The sequence below is a fragment of the Hesperophylax consimilis genome, chromosome 22 (assembly GCF_061612785.1).
Source record: "Hesperophylax consimilis isolate HC1 chromosome 22, BYU_Hcon_1.0, whole genome shotgun sequence".
In the NCBI taxonomy this organism is placed as follows: Eukaryota; Metazoa; Arthropoda; class Insecta; order Trichoptera; family Limnephilidae; genus Hesperophylax; species Hesperophylax consimilis.
In genome coordinates, this window is record NC_142857.1 from 29930122 (window position 1) to 29943886 (window position 13765).

General features: G+C 33.5%; 1 protein-coding gene across 1 annotated transcript in view; it reads right to left on the reverse strand.

Annotated features, from left to right (window-relative positions):
* LOC149413438 (uncharacterized) overlaps positions 1 to 13765 on the reverse strand; it is a 546764-nt gene that overhangs the window by 28590 nt on the left and 504409 nt on the right. Inside the window, 5 exon segments of the mRNA XM_089644997.1 lie at positions 68 to 167; positions 890 to 1051; positions 1648 to 1801; positions 7309 to 7382; positions 9822 to 9956. Of these exon segments, the coding sequence (XP_089501123.1) occupies positions 68 to 167; positions 890 to 1051; positions 1648 to 1801; positions 7309 to 7382; positions 9822 to 9956 (625 nt within the window).

Below are 13765 nucleotides of genomic sequence, written 5' to 3' on the forward strand. Positions count from 1 at the left end.
TGAAGATATAAAAGGAAACAATATTATTCTGAAAAATCGAATGAAATTCATTACTGAATGTTCTCACCTTTTCTGCAAATGGAGTCCCCAGGAGTAAAAATATATGCCTTCATCTTGAGAACCAAGTCATGCAGAAATTCTGGCTGGCATTCTTGGAAGATTGTTACCTAAATGTAAGACAACATTTTATGAGTATTTATATTTAAGGTAATTAAAAAAAAAAATACCTATGGAATCTAAAGTTGGCACCCATTATATTTAGTATAGCTCATTTTTACGTTAGTTTCATACATAGGAAAAGATTTGTCATCTTTGGGGACGGTTTGTGGAGGGTCTTTAGGAAACGAAGCAGAAGAAATCCTGAATAGGAATTCACCCTTCCAATGCGATGGGTCGAGATAGTCCCGCTGAAGAGATGAAAGGGACTCCTTTAATTGGACTCTCGTAATTCAGCTGTCAAGACCTGGACAACCTCACCTAATGAACCCAAAAACCCTCGCTAAGTCACCAAACGTTGCGAACCGCTTCAGGCTACCTATGGCAAAGGTGTTAGTTATCCAATTAATGGCTACCGGGGTGGTGGTATACATATCCGCCTTCCAAAATGAAGATGTTTGCGTTTTGAGGAAAAGTGTGAATAATTATTAACAATGATAAAAAAAATTAAGATGTTTCGAGCTTTGAGGAAAACTGTCAATAATTATTAACAATGATGAAAAAATTAAGATGTTTGAGCTTTGAGGAAAACAGTCAATAATTATTAACAATGATGAAAAAATGAAGATGTTTGAGCTTTGAGGAAAAGTGTGAATAATTATTTACAACGATGAAATTTCATATTTTATTTAAATATTACGAGTAAAGAGAATGTTTGTTAATTGGTAGCTACCTTCTTTAAGACGCTCAGGTTAACGTGCAGAGCCAGTTCAGTCTTGAGCTTGTCAGGAAGGAGTCCCAACGCCGTGTTGATGTCCCCTCCGCCCTGGATCCTGCCCCTTGACCAGGAGTAGTCGTACCAGCGTAGCACGCGGCGCTTCATACCCCCAGGCACCTAGTTATAGCACACGATTCATTAAACTATTCCTTATATACGTCCGAACTGTGAGTACATTACACTGTATCGCAACTATTCCGCTTTTCGAGATACTGCAGTGTCCAGTGCACACTTTCAGAGCACTTATCTGCCACCGCTTGAGAAACTTATTTATTTATTGATGTTCTATTGGCCTACACATTACATTTTAGAGTTAGTTACACTGTATAAGTATAACACTGTAAAAAGTATAAAATGACAAAGATAATAGTAGTACACATATCATAAGAGTACATATTATGTACCTATCAGCTGCGATTCCTTCATACATATTATGGACGTTGCACTTTCCTTATTTATTTAGTTATAGTTAAAAAATCTTTTAGCTTATTTTTTCCACCCATAAACAGCACGAGGTAGGTACTGCAATTTAATGACACCGTTTCAACTTTAGAGACTTAACATACACAACAACACGACGCGAATGCTTACAGGTATAATGTTTGTTGGCGTTCCTATTGGTAATGATCTTTAAGTTGAACACTCCGTCTGGTAGCTATCTATGATGAATACGTAAATACCTACTCTGAATGAATTCCTAGTAATGTCTTTACCTTATGGTGCCTCATGTAGGTCTTTGCTCCGTCAAGTAGCCTCTCAAACTCCAGCCTGTTGGCGTTCCTGTTGGTGATGACGTTCCCCACTTGACCCACGATGGTGGCGAAGATGAAAACTCCAATAAGGTAGCTCACTATGGTGAACACGTACCTTGAACATTAGCAATGCAAGTTAATTTAAGGATATAATGTAATGTAGTTCTAATGAAATATGTTGCTTTCAAAACCTACGATACTCGTGCAAAGATTATGAACAATTAATTTAGGTTCACAACGATGACAAAAAAAATATAGAGACAATATAAATAACCATAGAATCGTATTTAAAAAAAAATAATCTCACCAAAGATGTGCGTAATCTTTATTACCGATTTTAAACTGCTAGGTTTCAAACTAGCTAATGTAATTAATTATCTGTTTAAGCAATAATTTTGTGTGATGTAATAAAATTTCACCAATTTTGCCCAAAGTAGTGGAAAATTTATCTTAATTCTGAAACAAAATAATGTATACGTTTTTCTTTCAATGGTAAGAACAGACTTCTGTGTAACGGAAACTCCCGATTTCAAATTTCGCTAGCTACAAAAACAATTTCCGCGTCTTTTTTTATTTAAAACATATGATTTTATGTTCGTCAATATGTTTCCGCATCATGGAGTGCTATGCGATTTAATGAACATAAAATCAATACCAATATTTCGTCCGTAGACGGAATTGTAGCGGAAATCGTGCTCTAAAATCTGTTATGCTTTGGTACAATATAACAATACAGAAATTCTCGTCAAACACCGCCTCGATTTCATTTCGTCAAATGGTTGGGATTCACTCCTTCCTTCCGGCTCGCGAATTTTAATTAACAGACCCGCGTTGTTTGCCTTCGATGGCGAAATGAAATATACCGTGTTTTACATTGTTGGTAGCCTGGAAGATGTCTGCATTGTTTATTTTTAAAATGAATGCTCTGCAAGCTACTGCTAAAATAAAGAGCCAACAATTATACCTACTAACTGGAGCGCTAAGATATTTACGATAAAATGCGTTGAGCGCTGGAGATAGGTACCTCCGAATATTGGTAAAACGTTGGTCTGTTCACTTCATATAATATTTCAATTGTAATTTATCAGACAAAAAGACATGAAACTTTTTTTCTCGCAACTGTTTTTTTTTTCGTTTTTTCACTTAAATACGGCAAATAATTTGTCAATCGCAATACTTCAGACTAAAAATTATCCTAGAGTAATAAATAGTACCTATTTCTGTGTTATTAATCACTCTAAATTAATTAGTATTAAAAATCAAAATGCTCCGGGTGCCGGATTGCCCAAGGAACCAAGGCTCTAATCATACCTAACACCTAACAGTCCTAACACATTGACATTTAGAATATTATTGATTTCAGTAATCACCTACATAGGTTTCTACTGGTTTTGACAAGGGGCGCCAAAATGTTTTATAACTATTCATTGTTATTTTGTGCAAATACAGGTTATATAACTTTAAGCATAACAATCAATACTCAACAGACTTAAAGTCTTAAAATTAGTATTGAATCTTTTTCCAGTCATAAACGTATACACTTTGGCAATAAAATGTAGAAATTTTTACAAAGATTTATAAATTCATAATTTAGGAAAAATGTCAATAGAAATTTAAATATTATTAATAATCAAATAATTTTGTGAATAACCCTATCCTAAATATATTTACATTATATTTTTTTGTCTTTGATCTTCTAAGCTCCTCCCCTTTCCACCTCTCTTCCCCCCCCCTCCATACTTTTCTACCCACGCCTTTTTCTATACTTGAGAATTAGTTTTAGTACAATTTATGTACTGATGAAGAGAACATCGTTCTCGAAACATGTCGATTTAAAAAAATTAAAGATTATAATAATAATAATAATATGGCATTTATATAGCGCAGTTTAGTGTCATTTCACTTTAAGTGCGCTTATCGTGGTAAAAACAAAGTGTTTTCATTTATTTCACTAAAGAATATTATATATTTGAGCAGCGCCCTTGAGGTGATTTTTCACAAAAACGGAGCTATATAAATCATCCAAATATTATTATTATAATTTTATGATTTTGATTTGTGAATTAGATTTTTTATACCTCTTTTGATTCGTTAAAGTCAAAAATATGCACCTGGATCACTGTGCTTTTTAAAGCACATGTTTATTGTCCAATGAGCTATTTTGGTGTTTGAATTCTATCTCATTAACACTAGTTTCTCATATCGATTTCATAACAGAACTTGCCAAACAAAATCAGTTTCATAATGAAACATTTGCGAAACTATCCGGATGTTAAATCGTACATTCTCCATTCTGCGATGGCACATACTTCATTTTACTTCTTACTGCGTATTTTTATTTCCTTCCGTTTTTCTGGCGGTAGGGGTGGGTTTTGTAGGTTGTAGAGAGGTAGCATAAATCTCCCGGTGTTGTCGGCAGATATCGAAGCTTTGAAGGCCAACGGCGATAAATATCCCCTCAAAGAGAAACACCCCATGACAAATACTGAATAGGTTTCCTGTCATGCAAATATTTCATAGAGTGACACTCAACCCATTTCACTGGGGGTGCAAGCCATTGTTTTTACGGAGAGAGATCAGTGGTTGGAAGTCATTAAGTTTGCTTCATTATTTTATATGAAGCTTGCAATGGTTTTAATGGGGGGGGGGGGCTGAGATTATTATTCGAAGGGATTAATGGTCTATTTCCGTCTTCTATTGTATTTTAACACAGAGCAACATAACATTATTTATCTTAAAGTGCTCTTTATTTTCCGGCAACGTTACGATTATATTATTATTGATTAATTAATTATGAGATCCCTATTTACGAACAGAATCTGTCTTTCTTCTTCTGGTGCCATCTCCTCTCAGAAGTTAAATAATATCAGGGCAATATTTTTCCTAGAAGCTACATACTGCCCGATACCTGCTGAGAACATCTCAGGGGAATTGCACTTTTCGCGTAGATTTCAAAGCAAATATAGAGAAATGAATATTTGCTATTGTTTTTAAATTTCCCGGCGTATTCTAGCTGTGTTGACGATTGGATAACATATCAGTAAGCAACAAATGAAGGTAATAGACTAAATTAATGTAATATTCACAACCATGTTTTGACAATTAACGGAGTTCAAATAAAGTTCTATAAATAAAGTTCTTCGAAAAATCAGAATCTATTAAATAAATCAATGAACTAGCTTCTTCAAGTACAAAAGGTTACATAACTTTCCAAGGAAAACGTTCCAATAAAATTGTATCCCAGCGCTTAGAATACGAACACTGAAAATTGATGCGAGAGTTTTGGTTTCTTTCGATCGTCATTTGGATATCTCCGGTAGACCATTATTATTTCTTCAAGTCAAACAGATAAAAAGGAACTGAACAAAGTTTTCGAACAGAGAAGTTCTTGGAGAGATGAAATCGAGGCGGTCATCGACTCTTACAAATCGAAACATAACGAAACGAAGAAAATAAAATCAAATAAAACTACAAGCGTTACTTCACCCGTGAATGCTTTCTACTAAAGGCGGTTAAATAATGAAGGCTGTTCGAAAACTTTGTGTTAGATCCTTGTAATACTGATAAAATACATTTGATTTACGTTTTACGAATGCGCGCTTACAAAATTATCGCTTTTCAGCATAGAAAATGAAATAATTATGTTTTTGCGTCATTTTTTTGCGCGTTTTTTATCGTATTTTAAGCGCGAAATGTATGTTTTAAGTTTCGGCGAAAGAGTTTACACATAAATCCTCGACAGTCAGCCAACAGCCTCCACATTTCTGCCGCCGCAAGTAGCCCGAGTGTATTTACATTCGCAAGAACAAAACACAGACAGAGTACTATTTACATATCTCCATGGACCGGAATGTTAAACAGAAGAATATGAAGAAGAGGGCGCAGAGATAAAAACTCGGGACAAGGGCGAGTCAGGACGGTAAATCAAACTGGGTTCGGAATGGTAAAAAAACATTCTACAATACAGACTCACTTACAAAAAACTGTTTACCGTAAAAACATCGTAATAAAAATCTACGAATAAAACAGTTCAATACCAGTTTCGAGTTCTTTTTGGATGTTTTTTGTAAGTCGGTAATAAATTTTTGAAACGTTGATATAAAAAGGTTGGAAGAGACAACTTTTCAATGGTGTTTTTAGTAATAAATGATCATCAATTTCCTCCGGGTCTCATAGATTTATTTAAAAATTTGGAATAGTTACTTTTGTTTTAGAATAGTTACGACTAGCTTTTATTGACGAGTACCGCCATCTTTGCGTTGAGGTCGCAAACTTTTCAGACCACCCTCGTAACATTCTCAAACATATAATTTTGGTAATAATTAATAATTTTATTATCTTCAACCTTGCTTATATTCTTTTATGCATGTAAAGTGTATTTTCATGTATGTAGGTAACGCTTTTGGTATTATATTAACGCATTGTGTAAAATAATTTAAATATGTTTTTGAAAAATATCAAAATTCCAATTAATCATAATAGTTCCTACCTACAAAAAAATATTATCTACCTATCCAGCTACTTGCCTTCGAGGTGTTTTTTTTAAAGTAAAACGGTGCTATTCAAACTATACAATTGTTATTAATTTTATTACTTCTATCTCCGTGGTCGAGAGGTAAGGCTCTCGACTAGCAAGCTGGATGTCGCGGGTTCGAAAATTTTATTTGATTTATTTTTTATTTCACAAATTAATCATTAAATAAATATATATACTCTTAGTATAGCCCTGGTGTGAGACCACCATTCAGAATTGAAACGTTATTTGAAATAGCTGTGGCCGTGTTTAGTGACCAGTTACTTTCCAACCTTTATCTTTCCCATCTCCTTCCTATCCCCACTACCTTCAGCCTCGCAATATACCCCAATCGAGAATGCCATAGTCTCACTGGCTCCCGATGGTTGGCAGCAGTTGGGACTCTTATGCTGTTTCATTGTTATCGTTTTCATAACCAAAAATAAAAGGCAGCCATTTTCTTAAAAAACGCTCCAGGGACTCTACCAAAATAGGTCAACCCAGGAAAATAGACTTTAGTAAGAGAATGTCTTTCTGAATATTTTTCAGTGTGTTTTTACTCATGTATATTTTTTTGGACCGTTCCATTTTTGATAATGAAATCGCCCATTTATTTTTTAAAGATACTTTTCATAGATATAGATATACGAGTATATATAATGCAATCTGTTACCGTCCTGACTTTCTCTGCACGAATTTTATAATTCGTTAACTTTAGAGGGCAATTATTAATCACCCTAAGGGTCCAAATAAAAATATTAATTTGATAAAGTTTTCATTTGCGTCCGGTTGACAAGCGCGGACAAATAAATAAATACAAAGTAAGGTTAGGATCAGAGTTGTTTGAAAAACATTTGTTTCGTTTAACATTGTTAGGACGTGGATTTGCTATCATAACGATATAAATAATATCATTTATCTTCATAGTTAAAGAATTTCTCTCCACAGACGTGCCTTGTTTACTAATAGCGAATCCAAATTCTAAATAATTATTATAAATAGTCAGTACAGTCACTCCTTGAAATTTGGTATAATGAGCGCGTGAAACCCTTTGGTTTATATATTCTTCTGTTTAGTTGTCCTCGGGTCCAGGATTAGTGCAGACATACCCCTTGTTGGACCTGAACTGCAGGAGCCGGGATTTGAGGCCCCGCCGCGGCAAAGATTTGGGCCCGTCAGCCGACTGTGAGGCCCTGGTCATATTCATACTGTTAGAGACCCTTGCAATTAAATGTGAAAATACAAATTAATATCAAATGTTACGAATACTTTCCTTATCATGTACATAGATGATGCAAAAAATAAATTAAAAAAATCAAAGAAAATTAATATTTTTTCAATTCGAAATGTTTTAAAGATTTTAATAATTGTTGTAAAAATCATATTCGCACTTATCATATCATATTTGATGCTGAGTTATCCAATTAATCAGAACAACCCCACTTATTTTCGCACTAAATTTTGCTTACCACACAAGAATACAGTATAGTTGAGAAATAAAACCGGCAGAGCAATGCCTTACTTGCATGTGTGTTACTTTTAAAGCCAACTGCAATTTTTAAACCATCTTGAATTAAACATTTATTTTCTAACACACAAATTAACCTTCATTGACAGTTAAAAAATGTTATTGTAACTTTAATTGTAATTGTTCAAAAATGTAATTGTAACTTTAATTGTAATTGTTCAAAAATGTAATTGTAATGTTACAATAACATTGTTGAACTGTCTAGATGCCGTCATTTTCACTGCTGAAGATTGGCAACAACGCGTTGACTCACCGCTATTGAGATGGCTGCCATTTGGCCCATCTTGTTGGAACCATGCATTTGACCAATGAACTGAAGAACTGTGAACAAATTGTTCCCGAATAAAGTGATTTCTTGTAGAGGCACAATAAACGGACCACCCAGGAACTCGGACCTCCGTTCGCTGGATTTTTTTTGCCGACACCTAAACATTAAGGTATACGAGAACAAACCGACAAATTTGACAATATTTAAGCAAAATATCAGATCAAAAATGGCAGCCATCCCAAGAGCGATGTGTTAACGTGATAGATAGTTTCTCGGATAAACATTTCTAATTTTTATTTATATGGGATACTAAGTCTAAATGAATTTTTTTATTGGAATAACTTTTATCTTAGTCTACAAAAATCGTCTTCTAAATTGACATAATGAAAGCACCTAAGATAACAATAACTCTTAAATTAAATTGTCCTAAAATGAATATGAATATTTATAAATAAAACATCCCGAACAACGAAATAATAACTAATACCATTACCTATAAATAAATTTTATATATTGCGATCATTCAGCAAGTTTTTCTCCAGAGTTTAGTAAACTGCCATCGAGGAAATTATGAATTACTTTGAAAAGACAAAAGATTTTTTTTTGCAATGATTCAATACAATACACAGTACGAGTCAATTTGAAGTCACGTAGACCGTCGTAGACTATATGACGCCCATCCAAATTTATTTTATTGTGATACCATGGGTACATAAAATAAACCTTTCAAAAACTGGCCCTCTTTTATAAATAACCTATTTGGCAACATTGAGCAATCTCAGTCTTGCCAAAGCAGCGAAGCGTTATTTTCGATCAGCGGAATCCATAAAGTTAAGCCATCTATCTTTATGGATTAACCTGCGTACGCGTTGAACTGGCAAAGCAATGCCAGCATCGCGTAGCTTTTCACGTGTTCACTGCACTGAAAGCGGCGTGGAATTAAAACTTCCATTCGATTTGAGTCAGGTAAAATATAATGTTATCGTAAGGTGGGGCATTTAAGCACTGCAACGAATTTGAGAGTGCACCCGGATAATATAATCCAAAGTAGTCATAAATTGATCAGATCCTAGACAAGCCAGGCAACTACTCAATATGAACAGTGCACTCACTGAAGGAACTGGTAGAAACTGGAACTGGTAGGAAACTGGACATTACCACCTCAGGAGACACATGCAGATGTTGGGAGTGGGAACACAAATAGATGCAGGAAAAGTGATGGATGAAGAGACTCCATTTCACATAACCACTCGAAATTTCTCGCTCTCATTCAAAAAGAATCAAACATCTGATTTTTAATACGGAGACATGTAAACTGATTATAATGATATATAGCAATTGATATCACCTTTATTTTTAGGATTCTATAAAAATATATAAAAAAGTCGTAAATGCGTGAATTCGGCAAGTCAAAATGGCATATTATGGCGTGCTATCAAAATCACTGGTTATCGTGCAATTGTCTCGCCCTGATGGAAGCAAGGCTCCAATTCTTGGTAATATGGGTAGATACATCGTGGAACCAGGAGACAGCCAAATATCCCACGACAACCTTGGTGAACTTTATCAAAGGTATCAGGTTACTTTCAAAGAAATAATGTAAGCTGGGAGATGCGCAATGGGCCCATAGCTGAGTGCTCCCAAGAATAATGTAAATCGAGTCCGTTAAAAAACGAAAGGTAGATTTTACTTTTTGCTGAGTTTTGCATACATTCATTTAAACATTCATGAATCCTATCGACAAAACTATTAGCTTAAATTTTTACAGATGCATTCAACAATCATACAAGGAAAAAATAATGCAACAGAGAATAATAAAGAGTAACTTACTCCGCGTTCGTCTCTGGAGTAGGGAGATCTCCTATGGTGGTCAGTGTTAGGGTGGACCAGTAGAGAGAGCCCAAATACTTCCGGGTCAGGGTGGCGTAATCTCCAGGTCTGTGCGGGTACACCCAATCTCCCTGAAAGAATTATTCATTGTAGTAAAAATTCCATGCAGTTTGAGTCCAGCATAATTTCCCATTTCCATTTTTAGTGCTTGTGTTTTGCATTTTTTGCATTCTTGATGTTAATTTCTTTGAAATGGATTGATTAGACATCCTAACTACCGATTCTGCCAAGTGTCATATTTCTATTGTTTGTTTTGATTGTTTGTCGACTTTGTTTTGTTAATTTTACTGAACGCTGGTAGAACTGAAATCCTTGAGGCGTATGCGTGGTAAAACCTTTATAAGATCTTGTGAGAAATTCACGAATAATGCCAGGTTGATTTAAGGAGAATATATTGGAATGGTAAAAGAAGTCGGTGATGCCCTAGAAAGACATGGCATGATCAAGTGAACCAAATAATGGAGTCAGAATAACGGAAGGAAAAGATTAGACGATGTATGAATGCGAAGTGCGCAAGGCCAAGACCGAGTTATTAGGCGGTCCATTTTCTCTGCCCATACCTGGAAAAAAATGATCGTGTTAAAAAAGTGACAGCATGCCAATTTCTGATAAAATATCAAGATCACGTATTTTTTTCCTATATCTTGACGGACTGCGATAATATCATTAACATTGTGTCAATATCAATATCAGTATTTGTATCGCCGTCGTCATAAAATATTCGCTTTTGAACTCTTTCAATTCATTTGTAATAGGCCTGCTGTCCAGGAAAACGAATAATTTTACCAGATTTTTAATAAATTAACAGTATTTAAAATCAATAAGAGGAAATGGCGTGATGGTTAATTTGAATAAGTATTGTTAGAGTGGGAAATAGCACAAGGATGGTAATTAGCAGATGGTAATTATCTTTTGAATCGGTTTGAAAATAACCCTATCAAAACATCTCTTTGTCTGTCTATAAAACATGAATATTAAAATTTGAAGGTTTATCGAGATTCCACAACTCCCGGCAGTAAAAGTAGGATCATATTTGTAATACATAACGATGATACACTGTTAGTTTTGGCAGCAGATGAAGCTGCATTGCGGGAATTTCCTAGTATTATAATTATTATTTGAAATGTGAAAATTGATCGAGGTTAGTGACGCGTAACGGTAAACAAAAATGAAAAAAGTCTTTGAATAGAAACGAGGCTGGTTTGCGAGGTGAAATTGACGTGGCCCAAATATACATATTATATACAAAGGTGGCTTTGCTACAACTGTACTTCAAAATACCTCGAAATTGAAAATTTTAATTTAATTTTGTTTACTTTGGACGTTGATGGCTTTCAGATGCATTTTTCTATTATATAGATTTTTTTTTGTAACGAGAAACATTGTCTTTAAAACATCACGGGAAATATTATAAAAATAATGTTAGTAAACAACGCTTTCTAGAAAATGGAAAAGCCAACTTTTTTTATCAAGATTAACCCTAATAATATTAAACAAAAGAAATACAGAATTCAAATAAAGAATTTATAAGTAAAATAATTTTCGAATAAAAAAATTCTTTTTAATTCTTAAGTACTAAAAAAATGTAAACGATGAATTCTGTTAAAATATATTATATTGCAGGCTTACTTTATCGCTTTATTACCACCAGTTCCAATTTTTAAAATTAGCGTTAAATTCAAAGCAAATCTATTATAGTCAAAAGAGCATAAATTGAAAAAATCTTCCGAGAAAAAATAAATGCCGCCGACGGGAATTGAACCCGCACCTTCTGATTGCCGGCCGGATGCACGGAACCACTGTGCTTCGTCGACTTATTTGCCAAATAATTCAATAAATACTACCATTATTTCATTTAACAAATATTGGTTTTTGATTTTTTTCACCTGAAAACATTATGTTTATACGAAAGGTTGATAAATACTTCATTTCTGACTAAGTGGCGTCGAGACATATTATGGTAAAATATCTTGACTTGTCAAATATTATTATTTTTTATTAAAGGTAAAATTATGTTTTTACGAGACAAGATTTTTATGCAAAGAACAAAATTATAAACTTATTATAAGCAATAATTACTAGCCTGAAACAGAAATATACCGCTCCTTCTGATTTCCGGTTAAGTGCACGGAACCACTGTGCTACGTCGGCTAATTTTTATCCGACAAATAATTAATCATATTTGTGTTTCAGGCTATATTGCTTATAATAATTTGTTATCCTTTGTGCTTTGCATCAAAAACTTTTACTGTAAAAACCTAATTTTACCTTTCATAAAAAATGAGTCTAAAGAGTTCTAGATTTCATTGAACCATAGTAAGAGACAGAAATAAAACCGATATAACAATTACATTTTGATATGGCAATAAAACAAAAAATGAAAATGCTTAGTGATGAAAAACAACCAAATGTTTATAGATTCATGTATAAAAATTTAATGTTTAAAAGAATAAAAAAAATATATTTTTTTTAGCCAGAAATTTAACATTTTTTAAAAATAAGCTTACGTAAAGAATTAAAAATATACTTTTCAATTTATTTATTGCCCATAGTACTTGCATTCCATTGTCAGGAAGAAAATTTACCCATAAAAAGACTATAATGAGATAATAATTTGCATTCTATGGGCAAGTTATTTTATACAAGGTATAGGCTTACTCAATGTATCTGAATAAATTTATTTATGTACCAGCAGTAGATATATTTAAATAACTACAAGAAACTTTGTAGATGCTTATGATTTTCTACTGCTGTTTGGTACAAAGGAAAAAATGTTTTTAAAACGAATGTTTTATCTTTTAAAATATTAACTGGAATTTAATAAAGAAAAAAAAAAAGTTGATTTATTTTTTTTAATGTGAATACCGCACAAGAGCTTCAACTGCCCCCAATCATCTAGAGCCATTGAGACTAAGGCATCCTCAATTGGGGTATGTTGTCTGGTCGAAGGTAGTTCGGAGGGGAAGGAGAAAGGAAGAGAAAAGTGGGGAAGTCGGGGAAATACCTGACTATTCAGATCTAGTAACTAAATTCGACTAAAGCTATTTCAAGCAATGTTTCAATTCTGAATTTTGGTGTTACAACAGGGCGGTACTAACTAAGACTATCTTCTACTCTGTATCGCAAATATACATTATTTTATATTTAATTGTGAAATAACACAAATCAATCAAATAAAACTTATACATTATATATATTCTTTTTTTTAAACACACCTTGTAATGCACCAGTATTATTGTATAATTGCAATAATTGTATAAAAGTGGAATATTAAAAAGTGAGTTTTTTCTAGTACCTAATAAATAAATTCGGTAAAAAAATTAATAATAAAATTAATTTTCGCATTTCAGAATTCGAACAGGATTTCTAGTCGAAAACCTTACTCCTCAAATACAGAGGATTTTTCAGCGTTTTAATCCTACTTAAACTGCTGGTGTTACCAGTATTCCCATAAAATTATTCAGTAAATTCGTTGAATGAAATGATTCAGATAAACAGTAACGAATCACTCACCGCAGATGGCTGCACCTCCAGATTACATTAATTCCACACATGTGAAATCCAATGACAATCAGATCGTATGATTAATGTGGTATTGATTGAGATAATGATTGGGGACCACAAAACCTGCAAAATAGCAGCGTTTATCTGATGAATTCACTTTATATTCGTTGTGGGTTTTTTTTAATGATTTTGCTAATCTGAACACTGAACATTGCATAAAAATATATAACCGTGCAGTTATACTATCATACAATGAATAATATAATAGTATATTACTAGCACAGACCAGTAAAAAATATCACTGGATTTTATAATTATTTTTAAAGGATTTGTGAAGCTAAAAGTATTTATAAAATGTTTTCCAGAGTAACCATGC